Source organism: Centropristis striata, chromosome 14 (assembly GCF_030273125.1).
Source record: "Centropristis striata isolate RG_2023a ecotype Rhode Island chromosome 14, C.striata_1.0, whole genome shotgun sequence".
Classification (NCBI taxonomy): domain Eukaryota; kingdom Metazoa; phylum Chordata; class Actinopteri; order Perciformes; family Serranidae; genus Centropristis; species Centropristis striata.
The window spans coordinates 36,545,940-36,572,363 of NC_081530.1; the positions used below are offsets into that span (position 1 = coordinate 36,545,940).

A 26,424-nucleotide genomic window follows, 5' to 3' on the forward strand; every position below is an offset into this window, starting at 1 on the left:
ATGGATTGATGGATTGATTGATTGATTGATTGATTGATTGATTGATTGATTGATTGATTGATTGATTGATTGATTAAAGCACGTTTATCATCGTGACTGTAAACGTCCCAAACAGAGTAAAACAGTCCCGTGGTGCGTTCACTGGCCTCCTGGCAGCGTGGGAGTTTTTAAAGCTCTCTGAAAGGTTTTCTGTGTTTCCAGCTCACAGCTGATCGTCACCTTCAATCAGCTGATTCACGTCAACAACAGACGTAAACAAGTAAACAAGGAGCCAGAAACAGAGAAACCACATGAGACCAGTCACATGCTTCCTCTTCTTCTTCTTCTTCTTCACACAAGTAGAAATTAATTAATTAATTCATAGATAATTAAATATAGAAATATATATTTTTGTAGAAATTCTGTATTTTTACATTTATTTTATTTATTTAGGTATTTCTGTATTTATTATTTTAAAATAATTTACATTTTTCCATTGTTGGGTGACAAAAGTCATGCAGAATAAATGTAGAAAAATAAATAAATAAATAGAATAAATGTAAAAAAATTCATAATAAATACAGAAATACATATATTAATAAATAAATACATAATTAAATGTAGAAATATATATTTTTGTGGAAATTCTGTATTTTTACATTTATTTTATTATTTATTTAGGTATTTCTGTATTTATTATTTTAATTAAAAACATTTTTTTCCATTGTTGGGTGACAAAAGTCATGCAGAATAAATGAATAAATGTAGAAAAATACATTAATAAATAAATAGAATAAATGTAAACAATACATGATTAATACAGAAATACATATATTAATAAATAAATAGATAATTAAATGTAGAAATATATAAATTTGTAGAAGTTCTGTATTTTTACATTTATTATTTTTATTTTTTTAGGTATTTCTGTATTTTAAAATAATTTACATTTTGCCAATGTTGGGTGGCAAAAGTAATACAGAATAAATGTAAACAATACATAATAAATAAGTAAAATAAATGTAAAAACATATCATTTCCATTTATTCTTTTATTTCTACATGTTTATTTATTGATTCATTAATTTCTTTCTACTTGTCATTTTTCATGTTGACCTGAATATTAAAATGATAAAGTCAGGCTTTGTTATTATGAAACTATTTCTCTGCTTTTATTTGTTGTTTATCAAAGATGTTGATTTATTGACCTGTGTTGTTGTCCTCATGAATATATAATTAGCTGTATGAATGCATCGTTGGGAGTTATTGATCGTTAATCAATAAAAAGTCCAATCAGATTCATTTTCACTTCATATTCACAGTTCATGTTCTCGTTAAGGAGCCAATCAGGAGCCTCCACAGCTGATTGGTCCTGCTGCCGTTCCCCTGACGACCACCAGGCGCCGCTGTGACAAAACTGCATAGAAGTCAATGAGAAAAATAACAACTTCCATGCAGTTTTTTTACGCATCGGTTTGAGTTCTCTGGTCGTCGTTTCACTTGTATTTTAATTTAAATGAATATCTCATTATCTGTATGTCTGCTTGATTGACAGGTGTCTCGACCAATCACGTTCAGCCGTGCAGGCGGCTCTGGAGAAACTGTGAAAACAGAAAAAACTAAAGTCGTAACACGAGAAACTTCCTGCTGTTTCAGTGACGATCTGCTAGCAGGCTAACTCTGAGAAACAGCTGCGTTTAGCTTCAGATGCTAACGCTAATGCTAATGCTAATGCTAAAGAAGGCAATGTGAAGAAAAAATCTGAGGAAGTTTCGTGATTAAAACCTGTGAAGTCTGATAAGATTGTTCATTTTTAAACTTCTGTGCGAGCTCTGAGAAACAGCTGCGTCCAGCTTCAGATGCTAACGCTAACGCTAATGCTAAAGAAGGCAATGTGAAGAAAGTTTCATGATTAAAACCTGTGAAGTCTCATAAGATAATTAATTTTTAAACTTCTGTCCATCAGATCCAAATCCTGTTCCTGTCTTGTGTGCACAGATGCCAAAGTTATCTTTTTAAAAAAGTTAACAAATAAAGTTTCATCATCGAGTTAAATAGAACAGTTATATTCTGTAAAATGTCATTTGTTTATTCCTGCACTGTAAAAAATATGTTGAAATTACAGTAAAACACTGTCAAGTTGGTCAGAAATAGGGCGTAAAACTAAATAATGAATATCAGCGTAGTAAAAGCTTTTAATTACCACAAATCAAGAAACAGTACAAAACATTTGATCTGTAGAAACTCACCCTTTTTAAAATGTGAAATTAAAGCAGTGTCGCAAGGACACAATAACCCAAAAATAACGGGATTATTCATCTTATTCAGTCTAAATTACAGTTTTTGCTGATATTTACATTTAAATTACAACAAAAAACCATTTCACTGTATAAATGACCAAAAAAGAAAAAGTGATGTATAAAAAAAGACATAAAATTACCAGAAAAGACGTAGAATGACTAAAAAGGCTCCCATAGACTCCTATGAGAGTCTCTAACACAGCTCCCATAGACTCCTATGAGAGTCTCTATCAAAGCACCCATAGACTCCTATGAGAGTCTATGCACAGCTCCCATAGACTCCTATGAGAGACTCTACCACAGCTCCCATAGACTCCTATGAGAGACTCTACCACAGCTCCCATAAACTATGAGAGTCTCTACCACAGCTTCCATAGACTCCTATGAGTGTCTCTACCACAGCCCCCATAGACTCCTATGAGTGTCTCTACCACAGCTCCCATACACTCCTATGAGTGTCTCTACCACAGCTCCCATAGACTCCTATGAGAGTCTCTACCACAGCCCCCATAGACTCCTATGAGTGTCTCTACCACAGCTCCCATAGACTCCTATGAGTGTCTCTACCACAGCTCCCATACACTCCTATGAGTGTCTCTACCACAGCCCCCATAGACTCCTATGAGTGTCTCGACCACAGCTCCCATAGACTCCTATGAGAGACTTGACCACAGCTCCCATAGACTCCTATGAGAATCTCTATCACAGCTCCCATAGACTCCTATGAGAGTCTCTATCACAGCTCCCATAGACTCCTATGAGAGACTCTAGCACAGTTCCCATAGACTCCTATGAGAGTCTCTACCACAGCTCCCATAGACTCCTATGATAGACTATACCACAGCTCCCATAGACTCCTATGAGAGTCTCCACCACAGCTCCCATAGACTCCTATGAGAGTCTCCACCACAGCTCCCATAGACTCCTATGAGAGTCTCTACCACAGCTCCCATAGACTCCTATGAGTGTCTCTACCACAGCTCCCATAGACTCCTATGAGAGCTCTGAATCCATGTGTTCCAGGCTGTTTTTTATTAGTATTTTCTCTAAACAAAGAGTCTTTGTGTGTGTGTGGTGGTGAATCATCTCTGTGTGTTCTGTGTTTGCTGGTTATGTAACAGACTCAGATTCGTCCTCGTTATGTAACGTGTCTCTGAATAAATCTGCTGCTTCATCTGTGGCCACATGAATTATTTATTTATTTATTATTAAATGACTTCCAGTGTCAGTGACAGTTTAAAACTGATTGCAGTTATTATTTTCTCCAGGAGACACGCCACTGTGACCTTAGAATCATTTTATTTTATTTTACAACATCATATTAATATGTGTACAAATATCACAACTTCATACTTTCAGATTACGCCAAACTCCATCCTGCTGCCTCTGACCCTCAGGGTCTCCTCCACAGCTCCCATAGACTCCTATGAGAGTCTCTACCACAGCTCCCATAGACTCCTATGAGAGTCTCTATCACAGCTCCCATAGACTCCTATGGGTCTCTACCACAGCTCCCATAGACTCCTATGAGAGTCTCTACCACAGCTCCCATAGACTCCTATGAGAGTCTCTATCACAGCTCCCATAGACTCCTATGGGACTCTACCACAGCTCCCATAGACTCCTATGAGAGTCTCTAACACAGCTCCCATAGACTCCTATGGGTCTCCTCCACAGCTCCCATAGACTCCTACGAGAGTCTCTATTACAGCTCCCATAGACTCCTATGAGAGTCTCTAACACAGCTCCCATAGACTCCTATGGGTTTCCTCCACAGCTCCCATAGACTCCTATGAGAGTCTCTACCACAGCTCCCATAGACTCCTATGAGAGTCTCTATTACAGCTCCCATAGACTCCTATGAGAGTCTCTAACACAGCTCCCATAGACTCCTATGAGAGTCTCTATTACAGCTCCCATAGACTCCTATGAGAGTCTCTAACACAGCTCCCATAGACTCCTATGAGAGTCTCTATTACAGCTCCCATAGACTCCTATGAGAGTCTCTATCACAGCTCCCATAGACTCCTATGAGAGTCTCTAACACAGCTCCCATAGACTCCTATGAGAGTCTCTATTACAGCTCCCATAGACTCCTATGAGAGTCTCTATCACAGCTCCCATAGACTCCTATGAGAGTTTCTACCACTTTTTGACTTTTTTTGGTAATTTTGTGTCTTTTTTGGTCATTTTGTGTGATTTTTGTGTGATTTTTGTGTTATTTTGTGTCTTTTTGTATTTTTTGGTCATTTTGTGTCTTTTTTTTACATTTTATGTCAATTTGTGTGTTTTTTGGTAATTTCAGTTATTTTTGTGTCATTTTGTGTCTTTTTTGTCATTTTGTGTCTTTTGTCAATTTTTTGGTAATTTTGTGTCTTTTTGTCAATTTGTTGGTAATTTTGTGTCTTTTTGTATCATTTTGTGTCTTTTTTGGACATTTTGTGTGATTTTTGTGTCATTTAATGTCCTTTTTTTTTTCATTTTTTGTTATCTTGTGTCTTTTTTGGTCATTTTGTGTCATTTTGTGTCTTTTCCATCAGCGTTTGTCAAAGGTTAGAACCAAACAGTTCCTGTTGGGCTCTAAAAGAGATTAAAGAGGAAATAAATGATGTAAATGGTGAAGTGAAGTAGTCAGGAGGACAACGTGACTACAGGAAGTGACATCGTTCAGTAAAAACCTGATGCAGGAAGTTAAAAGATGTTTGAATCACATGCTGCATTAAGTTCAACATATTAACTGAACAGCTGGACAGACAGAGCTATGATCTCACTTCCTGCTTGGAATTTATAAAACAAACAAGGATCTTAATGTTAACCTCTACAGTACTGTTGCCATGGTGATATTCTATGAGAAAATATTTATTATAAATAGCGAACCAACCTTCAAACTGTTAAAAGATATTTAGTAATATTCAACAGGCTCTCTGTATATTGTTTCATAATGTTGTCAGATAGTTTTATATGCTGCTATAAATCTAGAGCTATCCTGTACCTATTCTTTGTCAAGTGAGCATTTGCTTAAATAAATAAACAAACAAATACAATAAATCAATAATCCACTAACTCTGGAACATAACCACATCATACAATCACTTTAAAAGCCAGCTGAATGACAGACAGCTTTTAGAAGTTTTTATTTAATTTTGATTATTTAAAAAAAAAGGCAGACTAGCCCCCCTAGTAACGGTTGCTAAGCTCTTTGGGGGCGGAGTTTAACTTCAAATGATGTGATGATGTCGATCAAAGCATAGAATGTGATGATGTAGATCAAAGCGTAGAATGTGATGATGTAGATCAAAGCATAGAATGTGATGATGTAGATCAAAGCATAGAATGTGATGATGTAGTTCAGGAATTCTGTGACACGCGAACATGACATCAGAATCAGAGCTTGTGATTAGACACAAGTAACAGTATTGATCCATTCAGATCAGTTCAGGTCAGTTTAAATCCATTAAGATCAGTTTAGATCCGTTTAGATTAGACTAGACTTTCAAATCCTTACAAGGAGACGATCAGAGCAACTAAAACAGCCGATACTACCGAAAGTATGACAGGAAATACAAAAGAAAACTCAGCAGAGACTGAGAAAACTGGGAAGTTACATCAGACCCCAGTCATCGAAGCAATCAGGAAGATCCTGGAAGAACTGACGAGTGCTTTCAACGTACTCGGACACAGTGAGAACATTTCACCGAAAATTCTCTGGATTCTTCGGTCCAGCACCACCGAGGACACGAAGAAGGCCGCCTCTGAAATGATGAATCTCATCACAGACGAACTTGGACTAGATGAGAAAGAAGGCACGCCTAAAAATGAGCCTGAAGGAGAGGCCGAAGAACTGGCCAAGAAAGACTCTTGCTGCAGAAAGATCACAAGCAAGGTTAAGGCCATTCTTTTCCACAGATTTTCAAAGGAGGTAATCCTCAAATTAGCAGCAAAACTGTGGAAAGTCGCTCCTACTAAGTGCTCAGCCGGCAGATTCAACGTATCATGGAAGCTGCTCATCAGGGCAGTCGACAACCTGGTGAACGACATGATGCAGCACGGCGAGAAGCAGGAAGGAAAAGATGAGATGTGCCTTTACAGAAGAATTGCCAGAGACATATCAAATGGCCTGCACGACTCCACTGCAAAGAAGCTCATCGAGAAGATTTATAACTTCCTAAAAATGGTTATGGGTTCCAAGAAACTGTGTTTGAAAGAGATCGAGGATCTAGTCGACTTTTTCATGAGGTTTCTGTGCAACTGGCTCACCCACCAAGCGGGTCACTATGAAGAAAGCAGGGACCTTGCAAGTGAGATATTGTGGGAGATTGCTCAAGTTGTGCCAGCACTTGCTGAGGGCCCATCAGAAATGAGCAGAAACCATTCGCCTGAAGTGTCAGAAGCTCTCCCATTAACAGACAGGGACAGCTCTGACAATGAAGACGACCTCCAAGAAAAGAAACAGGACCCTCTGCCAGAAGTTTCAGAGGACCGTTCACAAATGGACAGGAGCCATTCACCTGTAGTTTCAGAGGCTGCCCCAGAATTGGACAGGACCTCGTCACCTGTAGTTTCAGAGGCTGCCCCAGAATTGGACAGGACCTCGTCACCTGTAGTTTCAAAGGCCGCCCAAGAATTGGACAGGAGCTCCGCGCCTGAAGTTACAGAGGTTGTCTCATTCAGTGACTGGGACAGCTCTGACAATGAAGTCGACACCCAAGAAAAGAAACGCAGTCCTCTACCAGTAGTTACAGAGGGCCGTTCAGAAATGGACAGGAATTCTCCAACAGTAGTTTCAAAAGCTGTCCCATTAATCGACGGGGACAGCTCTGACAATGGAGACGACACCCCAGAAAAGGAACAAGACCCTCTGCCAGAAGTTTCAGAGAACCGTTCACAAATGGACAGGATTCAATCACCTGCAGTGTCAGAGGCTGCCCCAGAAAGCTACCCGGATAGGGACAGCTCTGACAATGAAGATGAGGAAGAAAAGGAAACCCAAGAAAAGGAACGAAGCCCTCTACCAGTAGTTTCAGAGGGCGGTTCAGAAATGGACAGAAATTCTCCAACAGCTGTTGCAGAGGCTGCCAGAGAAAATGACAGGGAAAACTCTGATAAGGAAGATGACACCCCAGAAAAGGAACAGGACCCTCTGCCAGAAGCCTCAGAGGGCCATAAATTACTTGACGTAAACCGTTGGCTTGCATCTTTACAGCCTGCAGAAAGCGACTCAGACTGGGACAACTCTGACAGTGAAGATGATCCCCCAGAAAAGGAACAGGACCCTCTACCAATAGTTTCAGAGGGCCGTTCAGAAATGGACAAGAAATCGCCTGAAGTTGCAGAGGTTGTCCCATTCAGGGACTCGGACAACTCTGACAATGAAGATGACTCCCAAGAAAAGAAACAGGACCCTCTGCCAGAGGGCCGTTCACAAACGTACAGGAGCTGTTCATCTACAGTTGCAGAGGCTGCCCCAGAAAATGACTGGGACAGCTCTGACAATGAAGACGACCCCCAAGAAAAGAAACAGGACCCTCTGCCAGAAGCCTCAGAGGGCCATGTAGAACTTGACAGGAACTGTTGGTTTGCATCTTCAAAGCCTGCTCCAGAAAACAACTCGGACTGGGACAACTCTGAAAATGAAGATGATCCCCCAGAAAAGGAACAGGACCCTCTACCAGTAGTTTCAGAGGGCCGCTCAGAAAGGGGACCCTTAGAAACGGAAAAAGATAACTCGGAAACGGGCGAGGACCCCTCAGAAATTGATGAGGACTCCTCAGAAAAGGACGAGGTCCCCTCAGAAATTGATGAGGACTCCTCAGAAAAGGACGAGGACCCCTCAGAAATTGATGAGGACTCCTCAGAAAAGGACGAAGACCCCTCAGAAATTGATGAGGACACCTCAGAATTGGACGAGGACCCCTCAGAAATTGTGGAGGACTCCTCAGAAAAGGACGAGGACCCCTCAGAAATTGTGGAGGACTCCTCAGAAATGGACAAGGACACTTCATCCTCATCTGGAGCATCACTAGCTTCGGCCACAGAAAGCCAAGCCACCAGTGACGGAGCTCGAGCGGCACAGAATAGCACAGAACCTATGTGGGATGAGTGTTGCTGCTTAAATCAGGCAGCAGAGCTATTTCACCAGATTATGAAGAAACAGACCATTAAGGTTAACTCCAAGGACACCCAGGCCATCATAGCCATCCTGAGAAAGAGGCTCTGGGAAGGGACCGCAAGCTGTGCCAGTGATATCAAGCCCACTCATCACCACGTAAAGAAGATTGCCAAGGCAGTGAACAAGGAGCTGTGTGAGAAGATGGGCAGCATAGTGTTGGTGCGGAACCTTCTGTCACAGGATACTGTGTTCTACGATTTCTTAGTGGAAACAGTGGTAAAGCACCTGACGACAAAAAAAGAAAGTGGCTTGAAAGGATTCTTTAAATCGGTTGGCGAAGTCATGGCCAGACCATTTTCTGCCAAAAGATTTTTTGACTTGTCATAGCAAGACAAGTCAGGGGCGGGATTTAGTATGTGGAGGTGCATTAGAATAAGGAAAAGCCTTAAAAGTAGTAGTCATTGGCCGAGTGAGCCCGGGTGGGTGGGACCTTTTTCACAGATTTCACAGTTTCACACAGGACCTCACTGTGCTGGCGTGGGTTTCCTCCGAGTACTTCGGTTTCCTCCCACAAATCATAATGACAACAATAAGTTAAAAAAAAAAGTTTTAATTAAATTAAGATAGTAATCATTGGCCGACTGAGGCTGGGTGGGTGGGACGGACCTTTTTCACAGCAGACATTTTGGCTTGTAATTGCAAAAATAGTGATTTGGTGTGCCAATGTGCATCTTAACAAGAAGTTAAGCACACCGTCAAGATTCCTGCTGCTCGGGTTGAAATATTTTTGCTGTGAAAAAGGTCTGTTTGGGGACCTGGAGTCCGGCTTAATGTCCAGTTCATCAAACTGACATGAGGTGGGACTTCAGGTCTCACAGTTTCACACAGGACCTCACTGTGCTGGCGTGGGTTTCCTCCGAGTGCTTCGGTTTCCTCCCACTTTTAAAATCATAATGACAATAAGTTAAAAAAATTTTATTAGTTAAATTAAGATAGTAATCATTGGCCGACTGAGGCCGGGTGGGTGGGACGGACCTTTTTCACAGCAGACAGCATCATAGGGGCAAGGCACATTGTTTAATGAACAAATATTTAAGCAACACATTTTGAAGCCACAAGTAGTTTAGTAGAATAAAAGCCTGAGAGGTTACTGTGTCTTAACAGGAAACCTAGGAAAATGCTGTTTCTAAAATTAAAAGCCCCACAAAGTAACTTTATCTTAGCAATTTACCAGAATAAAAGCCTAAAATGTAACTGGGGCTGAACAGGAAACCTAGGACAAGGCATTTTTCAAAGGAAAAGCCCCACAAACTAACAGTATATTAGGTATTAGTAGTAATCATTGGCTGACTGAGCCCGGGTGGGTGGGACCTTTTTCACAGATTTCACAGTTTCACACAGGACCTCACTGTGCTGGCGTGGGTTTCCTCCGAGTGCTTCGGTTTCCTCCTACTTTTAAAATCATAATGACAATAAGTTAAAAAATTTTTTTTAGTTAAATTAAGATAGTAATCATTGGCCGAGTGAGGCCGGGTGGGTGGGACGGACCTTTTTCACAGCATATTGGCTTGTATTTGCAAAAAAAGTCAGTGGCATGATTCGTTGTGCTGATGTGCGTTGTTGCAGCGATCTGCCTGGAGGTGCAGCTGTGTGTGTGTGTGTGTGTGTGTGTGTGTGTGTGTGTGGACAAACAGAGCTGAGGACAGCAGCAGAAACCTTCACCGCTACAAGACTGAAATAAGGCATCCAGGGAGAAGGACGCAATTTTGTCCCGCTAATTATATATCCAAACGTGCGGTTTGATCGGATCGGTGTGCACATTCTTGTGTTTAAAGGTTTTTCACCTGCACTAACTGCAAATAAAGAGTGAAAGAGTGAAATCCTGAGTTGCATCAAGTCCTTCCTTTCAAGTGTGGAAAGCCATGCATCACAGGGGCAAGGCACATTGTTTAATGAACAAATATTTAAGCAACACATTTTGAAGCCACAAGTAGTTTAGTAGAATAAAAGCCTGAGAGTTAACTGTGTTTGAACAGGAAACCCAGGACATGGCTGTTTTTAAAGTAAAAGCCCCAGAAAGTAACTTTATCTTAGCAATTCACCAGAATAAAAGCCTGAGATGTAACTGCGTCTTAACAGGAAACCTAGGATAAGGTGTTTTTCAAAGTAAAAGCCCCACAACCTAACTATATATTCATAGTTTAGAAGAATAAAAGCCTGAGATTTAACTGTTCTGTAAGTTACAAACTTAGGAATAGACAACATATGTGGTTGTTCGGGTCGTTCGGGACTCCACAAATGAAATAAGCATGTTAAAAAAAGTAAACATGTCATTAGACTTTCCTACTGTACCTGAAGGCAACACGTCTGTGTTTACATGTATGACCTCGTTCACGTTCAGACCGTTTCCTTCAACATCGACTTTTATTACAAGCAGCTGCACAGCGACCACAGAGCTGTAATAATGATGTGTGTGTGTGTGTGTGTGAGTGTGTGTGTGTGTCGCCATAGCAACCCTCAGCTCTGCACTGAGGACGAGGAAACAACACAAGCAGAAAAATTAAAGATGTGGTCGCTGCTGGCTCGTTACACACTGAGTGTGTGTGGGAAACTCAGAGGCCCAGTGTGTGTGTGTGTGTGTGTGTGTGTGTGTGTGTGTGAGAAAGTGTAACCTGATCCTGGAGAATGAGTTCTTGGGGTTGAAGTTTGATTTCAGTTTTACAGGATTTGTTGTGAGTTATTGATGTAAAACAGCTAAACTGTGTGTGTGTGTGTGTGTGTGTGTGTGTTTTAAACTGTAAACATCTGTATAAACAGAAGTCATACAGTAAATGAGTCACTAGCTGCTCTGGGAGCGTCGTGGCTACATGCTAACGTCACCGCTAACGTGATGAATCAGCTGTTTCATCATAATCTGCTGAGTCATGATTCAATGAGTCTACGAACACGTAGAAACATGGAAAATGTCTTCACAGGGAGGCTCCCACATTTATATATACATACATATATATATATATATATATATATATAAAACGTTTCAAAAAACCAACAGTAAGAACAGTTTAAAAAAACTGTACAAAACAATAAAAGCAAAAAAAGTTAAATAATATTTAATATTGTATGTACCGTATATTACTACTGAAAGTTTCAAAAACAAACGAAACCAAAGAAACCATGAAACATTAAATAATATGTAACACGTTCAGTATATTATCACTGTTTTTACTAACAATTTTACAGTTTATTGAAACTGATGAAAAAACTGTAAAAAAACAAACAAACAAACAAACAAAAAAACAGTAACAATTGTTAAAAACTGTACAAACAAAAAACAAACAGCAAAAATAAAAAACTGTTAAAAACAAAAGAAAAATAAAAAAACGAACTAAACAAAAGAAACCAAGAGAGATTAAGTAACATCTAATACGTAGAGTATATTACGACTAAAATAACTGTAAAAATCATTAAAAGCTGCAAAAAAAATACAGTTATTACTAACTGTATAATATTGCTGTATAAATAAACTGTAAAAAACAGAAGAAAAAAAATATAATAAACACTATTAAAAAAACATGAAACATTAAATAATATTTAACACGTTCAGTATATTATCACTGTTTTATTACTAATTTTACAGTTTATTGAAACTGATGAAAAACTGTAAAAAAAATAAACAAACATATAAAAATAACAGTAAAAATTGTTTAAAAAACTGTACAAACAAAAACAAACAGCAAAAATAAAAAAATTGTAAAAAAAAAAAAGTTTAAATACATACAGTATATTACGACTAAAATAACTTAAAAAAACTGTAAAAATCATTAAAAGCTGTAAAAAAAATAATACAGTAATTACAATGTATAACTGTATATTACTGCTGTATAAATAAACTATAAAAAAAAACAGCAAAAATATCAGAAAGAACAGTTAAGAAACTGTAGTAAACACTATAAAACCATGAAACATTAAATAATATGTAACACCTTACAGTATATTATCACTGTTTTATTACTAATTTTACAGTATATTGAAACTGATGAAAAAATGCTAAAAAAAAAACAAAAACAGTAACAATTGTTAAAAACTGTACAAACAAAAAAAGAGAAAAAAAACAGTAACAATTGTTAAAAACTGTAAAAAAAAAACAATAAAAAAAAACAAACAGTAACAATTATTAAAAACTGTAAAAAAAAAAAATAATAATAAAAACAGTAAAAACTGCAACTAGTTGACGAAGGTTTTGAAGGTTTCATGTCGTAAAATACAAAAGTGAGCTCATCTGTTTTCTACAGAAACCCAAAATAAATATAGACTGACTACACACACACACACACACACACACACAGGTCTGTGTTCCTGTTTATGAAGTTTCCTCAGCAGCTACCTCACGTCCTTCCTTCACTTCAGGCTCCATTTCCTGACCAGCCGCTGGGTCCACACACACACACACACACACACACACACACACACAGACACACACACACACACACACACACACACACACACACACACACAGACACACACACACACACACACACACACACAGTGTTTCCTGTCCGGTATAATGACCACAGTGTTCCCTCACAGGTAGATCTGTCTCAACGTTTATGTTTCGTTGAGTTTCCAAGTGAAGTAAAAAAAAGTTTCAGAGAACTAACGGCTGAAGTTTTTAGTTTTTTGATTTTAATTTTTTTTACAGAAACTGGAAACAATGAAATTAATCAAAGATTCACACAGAAACACTGAGACAGTTTCAAACACAAACAGCAGAAAAAGATCCAAATTATTTTCCTTTATTTGGCACCAAAACGATTGTGACAACAGCAGAGTAAAAAGAGAGTTTACAGCCTTCACAAACCCAAAACAGTTTGAAATGTTTAACACCTAAAGACAGAAGTGACGTCAGAGTTTCACCTGGACAGACTGCGGTCGTACCTGCAGACAGACACACAGACAGACAGACACACAGACAGACAGACACACAGACAGACAGACAGACACACAGACAGACAGACAGACAGACAGGAGGACAGAGTAAAAGTTATGTAAAAACCATAGATGACGTATAAAACATTAGTAAGTTACGTAAAAGACGCGAGCCACTAAGTTTACATGAAAAAAAGGAAGTTAAGTTTTAAAAAATGATTTTACGTAAAAAAACGTATATTATGTTAAAAAAAAAACGTAAATGTCACAAAATGTGAAACACGGAAGTTACGTAAAGAACAAAGTTTACGTAAAAATTTGTTTTATATAACGTAAGCCACGTTACGTTAAAACAAATGAAGTTACGTTAAAAAATGAAGTTACGTAAAAAACGTGATCCACAAAACGTGAGCCACGGAAGTTATGTAAAAAACAATGTTACGTAAGAAAAAGTATATTATGTTAAAAAAAAATATGATTCACAAAATGTGAGCCCATGAAGTTACGTAAAGAACGAAGTTACGTAAAAATGTGTTTTACATAACGTAAGCCACAGAAGTTACGTTAAAAAACAAAGTTACGTTAAAAATGAAGTTACGTAAAAAACGTGATCCACAAAACGTGAGCTACTGAAGTTATGTAAAAAAACAATGTTACGTTCAAAAAAACCTATATTATGTAAAAAAAAATGTGATTCACAAAATGTGAGCCCCAGAACTTAATAACTTTACGTATAAAAGAAAACGTGAGCCACTAAGGTTACATAAGAAAACAAAAGTTGCATAAAAAATTTTATTCACAAAACGGAAGCTACAGAAGTTACATTTAAAAAAATTATGTTATGTTGAAAAAAATGAAGTTACGTAAAAACCGTAGATGACGTAAAAAAAGGTGATTCACATAATGTGAGTCATGGAAGTTATGTAAAAAACAAAGTTATGTAAAAAAACAAAGTTACGTAAAAAAACAAAGTTACGTTAAAAAAATCCTGCATATTATGTTAACAAAAACTTGATTCACAAAATTTGAGCCACGGAAGTTACGTAAAAAAAACGAAGTGACATTAAAAAAGAAAGTTATGTAAAAAACGTGATCCATAAAACGTGAGCTACTGAAGTTATGTAAAAAACAATGTTAAGTTAAAAAACGTATATAATTACGTAAAAAAACATATCTTATGTTAAAAGAAAAACGTGATTCACAAAACGTGAGCCAAGGAAGTTACATGAAATGTGATTTATATAATGTAAGCCATGGAAGTTACATAAAAAACAAAATTACGTTAAAAAAAAGTGAGCCACTAAGGTTACTTAAGAAAACAATAGTTGCATGAAAAATGTGATTCACAAAACGGAAGCTACAGAAGTTGCGTAAAAAAAAATTAAGTTACGCAAAAAACGTATCTTATGTTTAAAAAAAAACATGAATCACAAAACGTGAGCCAAGTAAGTTACGTAAAAAACTAAGTTAGGTTCAAATGTGTTTTACATAACGTAAGCCACGGAAGTTACGTAAAAAACGTGATCCACAAAACGTGAGCCACGGAAGTTACGTTAAAAAAAACATAAGTTACGTAAATTTAGGACTTTACAAGAGCTGAAACTGGGAATATCGGGAATATTGGGAACATCGGGAACATCGGGAATATCGGGACGGTCACTCACTGTGTGACGCAGTCTGGGATCTGCACATGCTCAGTAGGGACGAAGAGAGAAAGATCCTGGAGACTGTCAACAAACTGGAGCTTCCTGCTGAACTTAGAGCTGAGGAGGAGGAGCAGGAGGAGGAGGAGGAGGAAGAGGAGCAGGAGGAGGAGCAGGAGGAGGAGGAGGAGGAGCAGGAGGAGCAGGAGGAGCAGGAGGAGGAGCAGGAGGAGCAGGAGGAGGAGAGAGAGAGAAAGGGAGGAAAGGTAACAGACATTAATGTTTGTTTGTTTGTTACGGTATGAGCCTGGTGGTGATGATGATGATGATGATGATGATGATGATGCTGACCTGATGAAGGGTTTGATGATGGTGATGAGAGCTTTGATGTACCAGGTGGGATGAACCACGTAGAACCCCTTCAGGTTCTTCCTCAACCTGCACACACACATATTAATAATAATATCATAAAATAAAATATATAAATCACTAACTAACATATAAATACTGTATAAAAATTAATCATATACATATTTTATTGCTTTAGAGGGGACAAATATCTTTATATATATATAAATTTGATATTTTACATTTCTGTTCAGATTTAAAGACGCTGAGATTCAAACAGCTGATTGGTGATTTTTCTGTCGATCAAAGTCGTCAGAAAACAAATCAGTGTTTTATATTTTAGAATATTTTCATCCTTTATTATGTAAAAGTGTCAAACAAAATGTCTGAACTGGTTTTTTCCAGTAAAAACTGAGAAAGAGGAAAAATATGTGAAAGTATCTGGCTCCACCTGCTGGACGACACCTGGAACTACACCTGGGACACATTTATGCTTTTAAAAAGAAAAATAATGTTTTTATCAGAGTTAAAGTCAAATTCTGGGAATAATAAAACACTTTTCTTTTTATAAAACATTTATCATTTATTTTATTAATAGAGACCACCTAACCTCCTGTTAATGGAGGTGTAGACCTCCTTACCTCCTGTTAATGGAGGTGTAGACCTCCCTACCTCCTGTTAATGGAGGTGTAGACCTCCTTACCTCCTGTTAATGGAGGTGTAGACCTCCTAACCTCCTGTTAATGGTGGTGTAGACCTCCCTACCTCCTGTTAATGGAGGTGTAGACCTCCTTACCTCCTGTTAATGGAGGTGTAGACCTCCTAACCTCCTGTTAATGGAGGTGTAGACCTCCCTACCTCCTGTTAATGGAGGTGTAGACCTCCTTACCTCCTGTTAATGGAGGTGTAGACCTCCCTACCTCCTGTTAATGGTGGTGTAGACCTCCTTACCTCCTGTTAATGGAGGTGTAGACCTCCTTACCTCCTGTTAATGGAGGTGTAGACCTCCCTACCTCCTGTTAATGGAGGTGTAGACCTCCTTACCTCCTGTTAATGGAGGTGTAGACCTCCTTACCTCCTGTTAATGGAGGTGTAGACCTCCCTACCTCCTGTCGATGGTGGTGTAGACCTCCTTACCTCCTGTTAATGGAGGTGTAGACCTCCTTACCTCCTGTTAATGGAGGTGTAGACCTCCCTACCTCCTGTTAATGGAGGTGTAGACCTCCTTACCTCCTGTTAATGGAGGTGTAGACCTCCTTACCTCCTGTTAATGGAGGTGTAGACCTCCCTACCTCCTGTTAATGGTGGTGTAGACCTCCTTACCTCCTGTTAATGGAGGTGTAGACCTCCTAACCTCCTGTTAATGGAGGTGTAGACCTCCTTACCTCCTGTTAATGGAGGTGTAGACCTCCCTACCTCCTGTTAATGGAGGTGTAGACCTCCTTACCTCCTGTTAATGGAGGTGTAGACCTCCTTACCTCCTGTTAATGGAGGTGTAGACCTCCTTACCTCCTGTCGATGGTGGTGTAGACCTCCCTACCTCCTGTTAATGGAGGTGTAGACCTCCTTACCTCCTGTCGATGGTGGTGTAGACCTCCTTCAGCCAGCTGATTCCCGGCAGTTTGTCTTTCTGTCCTCCAGCACAAAGATAAACGATGACGTAGTTCTCAGCGACCATCAGATCCAGAGTCCCAACAACGAACCTGCATAAAAAACAAAGCTACGTTAAAAATGTGATTCACAAAATTCCATAAATTTACTGAATCTATGGAAGTTACGTAAAAAAAATAATGTTACATTGAAAAAAATTAAGTTACGTAAAAAACAAAGATGACGTAAAAAAAACTTGATTCACAAAATGTGAGCCACGGAAGTAACGTAAAAAAGGAAGTTACGTAAAAAACAAAGTTACGTAACAAATGCGAGCCACTAAGTTTACATGAGAAAATTAAAGCTTATTATAAAACTTATTATGTAAAAAAAAAAATTGTGATTCACAAAATGTGAGCCACGGAAGTTACGTAAAGAACGAAGTTACGTAAAGAACGAAGTTACGTAAAGAACGAAGTTACGTAAAGAGCGAAGTTACGTAAAGAGCGAAGTTACGTAAAAAACGAAGTTACGTAAAAAACGAAGTTACGTAAAGAACGAAGTAGGCTGACATAGGAGCGTTGTGAGGACCATCTTGTCCTGGTTGTGTCTCAGTCTTTGAGAGTGTTTTGTCTGCTTTGACATTTAGATTAGACTTGTTAGTTTGGTGGTATTTAGTGGTGGTGAGTTGGCTTCCCTGGACATTTATACTCACGTAGTTTATTTTGTGTTACTCCACTAGTTTACTGGTTTATTGATTTATTAGTTTATTGGTTGTGCCACCCCTGTATTGTTTGAAAAGCCTTTTTGCAGAGAAGTTAGTTCTGCCTTTTTTTTTGTTTGTTTGTTTTCCTCACAGCTAGTTTAGATCGGCCTTCTTTTGTTTTATTTGTTTCAACTTTCTTTTTTATTTGTTTCAACTTTCTTCTGTCACTCGTCCATCCTCCCCAAACCTTAGTGTGTCTTTCTTTAGTTCTTCTTAAAATAAATCATAATTGTTCACATCACTTTTGACTTTGTTGACTTTATGATTGTCATGTTATTGTCTGCTGGCTGGTTCGGTCAGTGGACGTAACACTGGATTTATTTATTATACATTTATTTCTATATTTATGTCTTCATTGCGTCAGAGTGATATGAGGACCGAATATGAGCAGATAATATGTGATATTGTGACAAAAGTCCAGCAGAAATAAATGAATAAATATGAAAATAAATGTAGAAATAAATCAATACATTTTAAAACACATGTAAATGTAGAATTAAATATAGGAAATATAGGAAATTGCATTTCTGTTTTGCATTTATTTATATATCCTTCATTAATTTCTGTGTTTATGCCTTGAACTGTGTGTTTTTGTGTTTATGAAAGATTTACCTGAACAGGTGATCCATGACGTACGTGTAGTCCTGCAGGCTGTTCTGTGGCAGGTAGCAGGACGAGAACACGATGATGTCATTCATACCGTCTCCATAGTAACCTGAGAGGAGACAGAGACCACAGGTGAGGACAGGTGAGGACAGAATCAGAACCAGAAGCCTTTATTGTCATTGCACAGGGTAGTACAACGGAAATCTGCCATCAACCCGTCCAAAACGTATAAAAAACTCACAAACAATATGACAGGTGGACAGGACGAAAAAAGTGATAACATAGCAGTTGCCATGGAAACAACCTTCCAAGGCCTCCAGACAGCAGCAGACAGTCAACAGGTGTCTCAACGGGGGAATGTTCCAAAGACCTCGAGTCAGGGCAGATAAGATCGGAATTTGGACTGGAGCTCACCTACAGCCCAAAGTCCGATCTTATCTGAAAGTGGCAGCAATTTTCTGCTACCCATCTAAATAATGTCCATGGGGACAGGTGAGGACAGGTGAGGACAGGTGGGGACAGGTGGGGACAGGTGAGGACAGGTGGGGACAGGTGAGGACAGGTGAGGACAGGTGGGGACAGGTGAGGACAGGTGGGGACAGGTGGGGACAGGTGAGGACAGGTGGGGACAGGTGAGGACAGGTGGGGACAGGTGGGGACAGGTGAGGACAGGTGAGGACAGGTGGGGACAGGTGGGAACAGGTGAGGACAGGTGGGGACAGGTGGGGACAGGTGAGGACAGGTGAGGACAGGTGGGGACAGGTGAGGACAGGTGGGGACAGGTGAGGACAGGTGAGGACAGGTGGGGACAGGTGGGGACAGGTGAGGACAGGTGAGGACAGGTGGGGACAGGTGAGGACTCGTACCTCCGTGAGACAGGACGCGTAGGAACGGCTGCAGGACGCTCATGTTGACGCGGCTGTCCTGCGGCGGGACGCCGGTGGAGAAACAGCGCCACCTGGTGCCGTTAGCGTCGACCACGTCGTCCCGCTCCAGAGCGCCGAGGTCGCCCTGCTCCGTCCACGACCCGGACTCGGTCCCGGACTCGAACCTCGACCCCGGAGCGGCGCCGGGCGCCCGGCGGCGTCCGGTGGCCACGCCCAGCCGCCGCATGTCCTCTGGAGGAGAGACTGTGATGTCATCAACGCTATATAAGGATTTAATGTTTGATGACCTTTGACCTCTCACCTTCCAGGTTGAAGATGGGGAAGGGCAGCGACTCGCAGTCGGACGGCGTTTCCATGGCGTCCAGGTCGAAGTCCAGCCCCGTGTCATCGTCGTCTCCCGGCGACGGCGAGAGGAACGCCGAGGGGAAGTCGTCCGACACCGTCGACTCGCTGCGGCCTGAACAACAACAAACACGTTATTATTATTGTTATTATTATTGTTATTATTATTATTGTTATTATTATTATTGTTGTTTTAATGATGTCATCACCTAGCGACAGACTGAGCGCCGGAGCCACCAGGACTTTCTTCTTCTTTGGTGGCCGGAGGGCGAGGCTGCTGGGAGGAGCTACATACACACAGGAAGGAGACAGGTTTTTCAGATTAAAGGTCTGATTCCTCTTTCATGCAGTTTTGTTGAATTATTATTTTTCCTATATTAAAAATGTTATTACTAATTAATGATAATTTATTATTACAATAATCTTGTATTGTAAAACATTTCTTATATTTTTTTATTTATATTTTTTATTGGAATTTTTATTATATGTTTGTAATAATTAATTATGTCATAATGTTTTATCATCTAATTCATTTTATTTGGGTTTTATTATTATAAATATTCTTTTTAGATGAGATTAATCTTCAGATTAAATATCTAATTTTATTGCAGCTTTGCTAAATTAAATTTTTGTATTTAAATAATCAAATATTTAGTCATTATGATTTATAATTACAATTTATTATTTTTTTATTCTATTTATTTTCTGACAGTATATGTATTTATATATTTTTATTTTACTTAATCAGGTCATTCCTCTTTTTGTCAGTTTTGATACTATTTGCTTTTATATTTTTAGAACTAATAATTTTGTATTTAATTTATATTTTATATCTTTTTCTCACCTCGTCGTTCTTCAGTCGGTTTCGATGATTTCGGCTCGAACACATCAACAACTTCTGAAAATAATAAATAAATAATAACATAAATCAAAATAAAATGATATATATATATATATATATATATATATATATAAATATATATATATATATATATAAATATATATCAAATAAATGATAAAATACACAAAATTGATTTAAAAAATATAATATATGAAATATATTTTCAAATATATGAAAAAAAATATATATGTATTTGTATATTATTTATATAAATTTCATGTATAATAAAAACAAAATAAGAAATATAAAAATAAAATAACAATATATTAATATATTAAATAACGTATAAAACAGACACACAAAACTGATAAATATAACAAAATATATATTGTATAAAATATATGCATTTACAAAAATACAAACAAAAACAAAAATTAAAATAATTAAAAGTAAAATAATATTCAAATGTGTTATTATGAATATTATTATTATTATTATTATTATGATTATTATTATTATTATTATTATTATTATTATTATTATTATGATGCTGAGCTCTCACCTGTCTCCCGTTGGGACTCTGCTGTTTCAGCTGCTGGAGAAAAACAAACATATGAAGAAAAAACAAACAGAGATTCATGAAGAAAAGACGAAGAGACTCGTCTTCCTCACCTCCTCCTCCTCCTCCTCCTGCTCCTCCTCCTTCTTCTTCTTCTGTCTCGTCGTCTTCTAAAGGACAGAAAGAGACGAGTGAGACGCCAGAAGATGGACAAACGTCTCTGACACAAACCTGTCCTCCTCCTCCTCCTCCTCCTCCTCCTCCTCCTCCTGCTCCTCCTCCTCTTCCTCCTCCTCCTGGTCCTCCTCCTCCGTACCTGCTGCAGCGTCCTCGTTGTCCTCTCTGTCCTCTTTATCTTCGTCCTTTTTGTCACTTTTTTCTTCGTCCTCTGTGTCTCCGTCTGTGGACGAACATCAGACTGTCAGAAAATGTCTGAACACACAAATAATTATTTTAATTTGATTTGTTTAATTCATTCATCCATCCATCCATCCATCCATCCATCCTTTTTCCTCCACTTATCCGGGGCGGGTCGCGGGGGCAGCAGGCTAAGCAGGGCGTTCCAGGCGCCCCTCTCCCAGCCACAACGAGAGATATAATCCCTCCACCGTGTTCTGGGTCTTCCCCGGGGCCTCCTACCAGTTGGACCTGGAACTCCTCTAACGGGAGGCGCCCGGGAGGATCCTTACCAGATGCCCAAACCTCCTCAGCTGGCTCCTTTAGAGGAGAAGGAGCAGCGGCTCTCCTCCGAGCTCCCTCCGGATGTCTGAGCTCCTCCTCCTATCTCTAAGGCTGAGCCCAGCCACCCTACGGAGGAAGCTCATTTCAGACGCTTGTATCCAAGATCTCGTTCTTTGGTCACTACCCAAAGCTCATGACCATAGGTGAGGGTTGGAACGTAGATGGACCGGTAAATCGAGAGCTTTGCCTTCCAGAAAGGGACCGGATTGCTCGTAGTAGCTCGGGAATATGGGGTATCGGCTCAACGAGCCCAGTGCCTCCAGGAGTCTGGGAGGGTAAAGAGCTGGTCCGTTGTTCCACGGCCAGGACGGAAGCCACATTGTTCGTCCTGAATCTGAGGTTCGACAATCGGCCGGAGCCTCCTTTCCAGCACCCTGGAGTAGACTTTCCCAGGAGGCTGAGCAGTGTGATTCCACGGTAATTGGAACACCCTCCGGTCCCTTTTTAAAAATGGGAACCACCACCCCAGTCTGCCACTCCACTGGCACTGTCCCAGTCCTCCACGCGACACTGAAGAGGCGTGTCAACCATGACAGCACAACAGTGTCCAGAGCCTTCAGCATCAGAAGTCCAATAACAGAACACCACTCGGGTTCAGATCGGTCCGTTCCTCCCAATCACCTCCTCCAGGTACCATCATCGAGCGTTGAAGTCTCCCAGAAGAACTATAGAGTCCCCAGGTGGTTCCCCTGCAGGACACCACCCAGAGACTCCAAGAAGGCCGGGCTGTTGGTGCATAAGAACAGACAACAGTCAGAGACCTTCTCCTCCTCTGGTTCCTCTGGTTCCTCGGGGAGAACTCCAACACAGCGGTGCTCAGCCGGGGGCTGGTGAGTATCCCCCCCCCCCACAGCCTCTCACCCTGGGCAACAACAGGAGAGAGTCCAGCCTCTCCAGGAGTTTTTTTTTTTTTTAAATGTATTTTTTTGGGCTTTTTCATGCCTTTAATGGACAGGATAGTTGAAGAGAGACAGGAAACAGGGGGCAGAGAGAGGGGAATGACATGCAGTAAAGGGCCGTCCGATGCGGGACTCGAACCGGGGCCAGCTGCAGCGAGGACTGTAGCCTCTACACATGGGGCGCCTGCGTAACCCACTACGCTACTGACCACCCCAAGCCTCTCCAGGAGTTTGGTTCAGAGCCAGGCTATGTGTGGAGGTGAGCCCAACTATTTCTAGCTGGTAACGCTCCACCTCCTGCACAAGCTGGGGCTCCTTCCCACCAGCGAGGTGATGTTCCACGTCCCCAGAGCTGCTGGAGCCGGGGGTCAGGGGTCAACACGCCCAGGTACCCTCCTTCACCTGCTGCCAGGCTTATATTGCACCCAGTGTTATTCATCAAATTAAATTAAATTAAAACAGTTTATTACCTGTGTGACGGTCAGCTGCTGCAGCAGGAGTTAAAGTGTTAATACTACCAGCAGCTGCAGTAGTAGTATTAGTATCAATAGTATTAGTATCAGTAGTATTAATATCAGTAGTATTAGTAGTATTTGTAGTAGTGGTAGTATCAGTTGTGACGTCTGCTGGAGTCGACCTGTAAACAAAAACACAAACTAGTTTCAGACTGTAAACGTTGTTGGACTTCAGGAGTAAAAAGGTAAAAAGGTAAACGTTGTTTGAACTTTGACCTCAGCGTGTCGTCGTCTCTCTCCATGTCGTTCCTGCACACAAAACAACACCAACAATCAATAAGTATAATTTCATATTTACATTTAAAAAATATTTATACGCTAAACAATTTTCAAGATAATTTAAGATCTGATATTCCAAAAATAAAAAAGCATCAATAAAAAAAACAATAAATAGTAAACAGGCAATATTAACAAGAAATGTAAAAGTTTTAATAGTTAAAACAAGAAGAGAAAAAAATGAGGAACAATATAAAAAACATTTTACACATAAAATGTGACATTAAATACACTTAATTTTATTATATTTTTACTGTTATTTTAACTTGCACTACTTTATATTTAGATTAAAGCAAATGGCAGACACAAAAGGAATGGATATCAGAAAAATACAGAATATAGAAAACATTTATATATATATATATATATGTGTGTATATATATATATAATATATATATATATATATAAAATATATAAAAGTATATAAAAGATCTAATTTCTTCCATTTACAACAAACTTTACTTTTTTTAAATATTTTTTTTACTGACACCATTTTAGTTTGGTGAGTGTTTAACTTCCATACGGAGGATTTACTGTCAGCAATATTAACAACAAATGTAAAATTATTAACAATTAAAACAAGAAGGGATATAAAATTAGGAAAAATACAAAAAACTCCAATATTTTATTATGTTTGCTCCCTTATTTGAACGTGCTGATTCTATATATATATATATATATATGATTACTTCTTCCACCACTGATGGTGAATAATTAAACAGTTTATAAAGTTGTTTTTTTAAGTTAAAATCATATTTATCAGTTTACAGAAACATTATTGTTAGTGAGTGCTTTTATTTTGAAACTTTTACTTAACTGTAACTTGTAATTTTAAACAACTTTTCTGCTGCTGAACTTTAACCTCAATAAAAAAATATTTTTTTTCCCCCATTTACAACATATTTGACATGTTTTCTTTTTTACTTAAACCATTTTAGTTTGGTGAGTGTTTAACTTCCATACAGAGGATTTACTGTCAGCAGCAGAAAAACAGTTAAACTTTAAACAGAAACTTTCTCCGTTCACAGCGACTGAAGTTGACTTTGTTTGCTGTGAACGCTCGCCTCTTATCTCGCCGCAGAAGGAGACTAGAAGGAGACTAGAAGGAGACTAGAAGGAGACTAGAAGGTCGACAAACACAGACGACTCGTAAAAGACTCGACGGAGACAGAAAAAGGTTTAAAGACTCACAGCAGCTCAACGAAGCTCCGACACACACGGATCACCTGACGTCACAGCAGACGCTCTGGACTCTCACACCTCACCTGTACCTGTACCTGTGTGTGTGTGTGTGTGTGTGTGTGTATGTGTGTGTGTGTGTGTGTGTGTGTGTGTGTGTGTGTGTGTGTAGGTGTGGTGAGGGCCCGCCCCTGTTGTTTCCACAGCAACTCTGACTGAACAAGCAGAGGTGAAACATGCTGCTACCTGCTGAACACACACGCACACACACACACACACATATACACACAGATATACACACAGACACACACACATATACACAGACACACACACACACACACACATATACACACACACAGGTATATACATATATATAGGGGTGTGTGTGGAGTCAGTTGCACAAGTTCTGAGTTTTATGCTCCCACTGTTTGTGTGTCTGTGTGTGTGTGTGTGTGTGTGTGTGTTTGTGTGTCTGTGTGTGTGTGTGTGTGTGTGTGTGTGTGTGTTTGTGTGTATGTGTGTGTGTGTGTGTGTGTTTGTGTGTGTGTCAGTTAAAATGTTTGATAATTAAACTTCAGTGGAGTTTGTTCCAGCTGACTGAACGACTCGTGACTCAACAGGTTTGTCTGTTTAACGGCTTCAGAACGCAGCAACCGGACCAACGAGTCTCCAGACCGACAAGTCGACGAGTCTCCAGACCGATGAGTCTCCAGACCGACAAGTCGACGAGTCTCCAGACCGACGAGTCTCCAGACCAACGAGTCTCCAGACCAACGAGTCAACGAGTCTCCAGACCAACGAGTCGACGAGTCTCCAGACCAACGAGTCGACGAGTCTCCAGACCGACGGGTCTCCAGACCGACGAGTCACCAGACCGACGAGTCTCCAGACCGACGGGTCTCCAGACCGATGGGTCTCCAGACCGACGAGTCTCCAGACCCGACGAGTCTCCAGACCCGACGAGTCTCCAGACCGACGGGTCTCCAGACCGACGAGTCGACGAGTCTCCAGACCGACGAGTCTCCAGACCGACGGGTCTCCAGACCAGACGAGTCGACGAGTCTCCAGACCAGACGAGTCGACAAGTCTCCAGACCGACGAGTCTCCAGACCGACGGGTCTCCAGACCCGACGAGTCTCCAGACCGACGAGTCGACGAGTCTCCAGGCCGACGAGTCTCCAGACCGACGGGTCTCCAGACCAGACGAGTCGACGAGTCTCCAGACCAGACGAGTCGACAAGTCTCCAGACCGACGAGTCTCCAGACCGACGGGTCTCCAGACTGCATAGCAGTGAATTGTAGTCCACGGTGGCGTATGATGTGGCCGAGGGGTAGCAGGTACAGGATGAACAGCAGGGGACCGAGCACCGAGCCTTGGGGGACACCATGTGTGACTGGGATGATGTGGGATTTGCAGTTATTGATGGAGATGTAGTGAAATCTGTCCGAGAGGGAGCCAACGCGCCAGCGTCCTCTCCACATCCAGGGATCTGATTGAAAATATAACAAATATAACACTGACAGGGCAATACATGAGTAGTTACTTATTTAATTGGTGTAAGTGCCTGTAAACACCAGCATTAGTAAGTAATTCCATAACTGGTGGATCCTAGACCTTATTTCTGTCAAACTATCTGACGTACTATCAGATAATATCTGTTTTATTTATGTAATAGAGACACGTTAGGTTCCATAGTTTGGAGGCAGGCTGGCAGAGAGCAGGTTGGGGGTCTCAGTGGGACATTTCTGCATTAAAGTTGGACATTTTTGCATTAAAGTTAGACATTACTCCATTAAAGTTGGACATTACTTCATTAAAGTTGGACATTTCCGCATTAAAGTTGGACATTTCTCCATTAAAGATGGACGTTTCTGCATTAAAATTGGACATTTCTCCATTAAAGTTGAATATTTTTGCA

At 40.0% G+C, this 26,424-nt stretch overlaps 1 protein-coding gene across 1 annotated transcript; it reads right to left on the minus strand.

Annotated features, from left to right (window-relative positions):
* Window positions 1–13,030: 13,030 nt before the first annotated feature.
* Window positions 13,031–21,956, minus strand: LOC131984449 (BCL2/adenovirus E1B 19 kDa protein-interacting protein 2-like). The gene is made up of 12 exons (XM_059349265.1): window positions 21,824–21,956; window positions 21,212–21,295; window positions 20,899–20,931; window positions 20,340–20,393; window positions 19,705–19,782; window positions 19,455–19,610; window positions 19,133–19,384; window positions 18,273–18,375; window positions 16,876–17,007; window positions 15,308–15,394; window positions 14,978–15,076; window positions 13,031–13,322 (listed from the first exon to the last, which is right to left on the minus strand). Exons 1-12 carry the CDS (start codon window positions 21,954–21,956, stop codon window positions 13,298–13,300), a joined length of 1,236 nt encoding a protein of 411 aa, XP_059205248.1. The 3' UTR covers window positions 13,031–13,297.
* Between the last annotated feature and the right edge of the window lie 4,468 nt (window positions 21,957–26,424).